At 32.4% G+C, this 5,339-nt stretch overlaps 1 protein-coding gene across 1 annotated transcript; it reads left to right on the plus strand.

The window, feature by feature from the left end:
* The first annotated feature begins 481 nt into the window (after positions 1 to 481).
* Positions 482 to 4,625, plus strand: LOC100820543 (translocon-associated protein subunit alpha-like). The gene is made up of 8 exons (NM_001253052.3): positions 482 to 801; positions 1,428 to 1,589; positions 1,696 to 1,746; positions 2,006 to 2,094; positions 2,839 to 2,916; positions 3,026 to 3,229; positions 4,000 to 4,071; positions 4,215 to 4,625. The coding sequence occupies exons 1-8, from the start codon at positions 732 to 734 to the stop codon at positions 4,263 to 4,265; spliced, it is 777 nt and encodes a 258-aa protein (NP_001239981.1). The 5' UTR covers positions 482 to 731; the 3' UTR covers positions 4,266 to 4,625.
* Positions 4,626 to 5,339: the final 714 nt, after the last annotated feature.

Consider the following 5,339-nt stretch of genomic DNA (forward strand, 5'->3'; position numbering starts at 1 on the left):
TTCATCTCCATTGTCGTCACGTTATTACGTTATTATTTTTACTGTCATCAGTATTGTTATTATTTCATTCCCACAATCATATTATGTTTTTTTATTGTTTTTAATGTTATTGTACTTAATTGTCTAATATTGTGTAAAATGTTTTTTCATCGTTATGTACTAATTTTCATATTATGGAATTCTCATTATTTTTTAATTAAATATTATCATGTAATGTAATGTAATTTTTTTGTTTTTAAATTATTCTAAAAATTAAAAATAAATTAAATTTTCATCAATTTTAAATATTTAATATTTTAAACATAATTATTAAAAATTGATTTAATAATTTTATTTGAATTATAATTAATTAAAAATATGAAAGTATAAATTTTTTATTATTAAAATATATTTACGTATAAATTTCTTAAAAATAATGTGACATAAAAAAAAACTTTAATGATACAAAGAAACCCACTAAAAAAACTATCATTACAATTTACAAATTCCCTTAGTATAGATGAGAAGGATAGGTGAGTCACCAAGTGCCACGTGAAACGACCAATGAAAAGCGATAATCCCGACATCTAAGCAAAGAGAGTACGGCCTATATGTAAACGACATCATTCTGGGAAGTCGTTCGTGGAATGCGCACCTTCCCTAACACCCCCATTACAAATCTCTGTATTTCAGGGTTGAAGATTCACACATTGAATTGAAGTTTGGAAATTTGACACCTACCCCACACCATCATGGCCTGCATCGACAAATTTTGGGTTTTCGCCCTCGCTCTTCTCCTCCTCGCTTCCCCTCTCCTCCAAGGTCTTCTCCCTCTGTTTCTAGATCTAGATCCGTTCCACCTTCGATCCTTGCATGTCGCGATTATCGTGATTTCTTATTGGATTTATGATAAAGTTCCTATTTTTACTTTGGTGCTGGCCCAATTGTTCCCTTTCCAGCTGCCCCCTTGAGCTCTGCTTTTTTATTGTTTACTTTTTATTTTTATTTTTTTGAATTCTGATCATTGTTGGGACCATGTATTTTTGCTTGCACTGCATTCCTGCTTTGATTTTAGAGAGTGAAAACGCTTTTTTATTGATGGGCATTTTACAATCAGGCACTTGGCATTTCATTTTTTTAATGATTGGAACCAATTGTCGAAAATGTGTATCTTTTAACATAGATTTCAAATTGAATTCCCGAGCTAGATTGACTTATAGGGGTGGATTGATGGTATAATGCTATGTTTATCTGGAATCTGGTTCTGTTTGTTGCACTCTATGAAGTTTGTGTGTCAAAGATACATAGATGTTAAAGTCAGCATGTCTCTTTCTCTCTGCTATTTATTATTTTATTTGCCCCATTGGATCTGTCAAATAACTTGATAGGCATGCTTTCATGCATTTTGTGCATGACCATAATTAGATGTGGTTTTGTCTACTTGCTAGTTGCTAGGTGCCAGTCAGACTCTGATGATGTAGTGGAGGCTGCTGAAGAATCAGGTGATATTGGCATTGTTGGTGATGATGTCCAAGACTTTGGTGATGGGACTTTCCCTTCTGCTCCAGGAATTGAAACAATAAGTGTATTTCCGAAAAATAGTGCAAGATGTAAGAATGGTTCTGTCTAGTGCACAAAAAATATGGTTCATAATGCATTCTTTTTGTTTTGTTTGATAGTGGGTTGAATTTGTTTTTTCATGTAAATATGATGCAGTGATAACAGCTGGAGAAGAGTCAGAGCTGCTTGTTGGTGTTAAAAATGATGGTAAATCAATCAAATACTCATTGTTATATTTTAGCTTTCAGTTTGATGCTTTTGACTTTGTTAACTGTTATGTTTGTCACTATTCAGTAGTTATGCCTTTCATTTTTCATTTAACACTGAAACATATCTTCATTTTTCGTTATTCTTCTACATAATTTTCTTATTGATATACGGAGAGTGTGGAAACTACAAAAGAAAATAGAGGTATTCATGCATTAGCAGATTGCCTTATTTCATTCATTGTGTGGAATGAAAACAGGGGATTCAAGCTTGAATGTTATTGCGATCAAGGCTAGTGTTCACCTTCCTTTTGATCACCGTATGCTGGTTCAAAATCTTACTGCACAGGTAATAAGTTGCTTAATTTCCAAATTAAACGTGGCTATTTATTTGTGATCAAGAATTATACTGCCTATATTACTTTAAAGGATTTGTTATGCTTGATAAAAATCAATGCAGATTCTATAGAATAGAATCAATACTGGGAATAAGCTAATTATATATTCTAAAAAGAGAATTTCAAATATTCCTGAAAATAGTTTGGGTAGTAAAATGTAATGTGTTGTTTGGGTCCAAGAGTTTGAAGAAACACTTAATAGTTTTTCACTTAATACTCTCCCCTTGAAAGACCAGGTTTTAAAATACTAGAACTGTTAATATTCATATGACCAGAAATGCTATATATGCCCCCTGTATTGACAATGGCTTTTCAGCATATTTGTGTATGGATATCCTAGAGTTGACGCCGGCACCCCTGCACGCTAAAAGTGTGAATGGGGATGCTTTGTGATATTTTTCATTTCCTTTTTATTTCATCCAGAATCCCCATAAAATATGAGAGCCAATGATTTTGTCAGGCCAGATAATGCCCAACTGTCTAAAGTAGTTCTGCAAGTCCATTTGGGAACATTGAGTCACCTTGAACAAATTACTTTAAGAACTTATGGTTAATAGGTCATTGCACATGGCTTTTCCTTGTGAAGCAAATAGGTTTCTGTGATATTACATCAGTATCATTATTCAGCTTATTCTCTGATTCAGCAAATGGTATTGCATAAATATTTTAAATGCAAGCTTTTGTTTTAATTGCAGGGTTTTAACAATGGTTCTGTACCAGCCTCAGCACAAGCTACTTTCCCTTATTTATTTGCAGTCAGTAAGTTCTTGCAGGTATCTCCACTGCTCTAAAGGCCAATGCTTTTAGTTTCTCAGTGAGTAAAGCATCTCAAGGGAAGGGACTATTATACTCATTATGCCTAATGGTTTTTCTGTTATGCAGTCTGGAACTTTTGACCTTGTGGGCACTATCATATACGAGATAGATGAACATCCATTCCAAAGCACCTTTTTTAATGGCACTGTTGAAGTTGTTGAATCTGGTGCTTTTCTAAGCATGGAATCTGTTTTTCTTGTTACTCTTGGGGTTGCACTCCTTGTCCTCCTGGGGCTATGGATTCATGGTCAAATACAACACCTATCTAAGGTATTAAAATCTTTATTTTTTCATATAATGTGCTATCAAGGATTGCCTTCACTGTTAGAGTTTGCTAATGGTACTCCTCATAATATGTGTCCCAATTTATACTCAGACTTTGCACTTGTTTGATTTGCTAACTACAATATGTCATGAGATCATAAGTCATAACTCATAATTATTTGGTTCTCTTGTTATTTGATTATTTTTGCTAACTATGGTTTGTTATGAGTATGTTACTTCTAAAAGAGTTTAATGACACTTCCTAACTCCATGGTTCATTCAAAAGTCTTGCCAAACACTAATTCATAGTTCATACTAACTACAATTTGGCAGTGTTAATTTTAGAGTTCTACCTTATATCCATTTCCATAATGAACTCTACTATGAAATTGTCCTTTGCGGGAGATCCTTAGATGGTCTAGGACAGAGAGATCTGTGAAATAATCAGCAGCTTAGTAGGAGAAGTCGTCATGTTTGCATGGTTTTAAGCTATAACTGACGTGGTTGGTGTGATATTGGTGTGGGTTTTTAGTTATCTAAAGCAAGAGAATCCATTTACTCCTGGAGCCTACAAGAGTTTCTCTCTTCATTTGATATGTTTTTTTAGGGCAGATGTTAGTTATCAGATCTCATGCATATACAATATTAAGAAAGGCAGCTGATCAGAATTTTAATTTAAAAGAAAATTTCAAGCTTTTTTGTTTGTTTCCCACTTAAGCCACTTATTTGCTTCCTCTTTCTGATAATCTCATTCCTGCACATGAATATTTGGTCAGAAAACAAAGAGGGCGCCAAAAGTTGAAGTTGGGACTAGGACTACTGATGCTTCAACAGATGAATGGCTGCAGGTCTGTTCTTATGCTTTATATAATGTTTAAAATCAGGATAAAATAATATACATATTTTGATTTCATATTTGATGCTTAAACCTGTAATGTATCATTATTGGACTTATGAAATCTCTTCCTGTGCCTTTTATTTTGACACGCAGGGAACTGCATATACTCAGTCTATGTCAAGCAAGTCAAAGAAGAAGAAGTAGATAAGCAATTTCTCACGTTCAGCCACACACAAGACTCTATCATGGATATGGAATACAGAATCCTGTAACAGACTAGGTTTGAGTTTGAGAGAGCACGAGGAAGTAGTTGTGAAATTTTGGCTGAAGGATCTAGCTTTTTGTTGTAGCTTAAGAATTTTTGCTTTTCTCCATTCGAATGTAGTTGAACTTTTTCAAAACTAACAGGGATTTGAGTTAGGAAGGATACAACTTTTGAGATGTGGCATAATTTTTACTAGATAACGTTTATTCTGTGTTTGAGGGCGAATTTGGATTTTTGGTTTCTAGTCCATGCCTTTTTCTCGTTCTATATATTTATAATGACGGAGCTCATTAATGGAATGGAAGTTACTCCCTTTGGACATATATATATATATATATATATATATATATACATATATATATATATATATATAGATATATATGTATGTATAAAGTGATCTTGTATGTTATATTTAAATATAAATAAATTTAATTAAAATGTTATTATTCCTAAAATACTTTTCATGTAATTTTAATTTTATTTTAGGGATTCTTTTTTATAAGATATTTTATAAATAATTTTATTTTTTACTTGAAACCTGACAAATTAAATTATATCAATTGATTTTTTTAATTAGTTTTAAATTAATTAATTTTTTCTTATATTTATGCTTCAGAGTAAGTATTAACGTGGGATTGATTGAAAGTAGATTTATAGGGGATGTAAAATATTATCTTGACCTAATAGGATAGGACTATTGTTGTGTTGGTATTATGTGGTATTTGGAACCATAGAACACAGGAAGAAAGATAAGCGAGGGGAGAAATCCTTTCAAAGTTGCATTAGTCGTGTTTTTTTTAATATAAAAAAATCCTGAATCAAAATATAGCATTGATGTACTAAACTACTAACTTTAATCACGACTAAAAAGATACGAAAGCAAGGAAGTAAATTGCAGATTCTAATCAAATGATGAAATGGATACATTCTCTTTCGTTAATCAAATGATGAAATGAATACATTCTCTTTCGTTGGTATTGAAAATGTATACAGGTTCACGACACGTATAAGAG

This window comes from Glycine max, chromosome 12 (assembly GCF_000004515.6).
Source record: "Glycine max cultivar Williams 82 chromosome 12, Glycine_max_v4.0, whole genome shotgun sequence".
In the NCBI taxonomy this organism is placed as follows: Eukaryota; Viridiplantae; Streptophyta; class Magnoliopsida; order Fabales; family Fabaceae; genus Glycine; species Glycine max.

Coding starts and splice junctions, on each gene's coding strand:
- LOC100820543 (NM_001253052.3), top strand. CDS start 732: ATGGCCTGCATCGACAAATTTTGGGTTTTCGCCCTCGCTCTTCTCCTC. Junction 1,747..2,005: donor TGTTGGTGTTAAAAATGATG/GTAAATCAATCA, acceptor GAATGAAAACAG/GGGATTCAAGCTTGAATGTT. Junction 2,917..3,025: donor CAGTCAGTAAGTTCTTGCAG/GTATCTCCACTG, acceptor TCTGTTATGCAG/TCTGGAACTTTTGACCTTGT.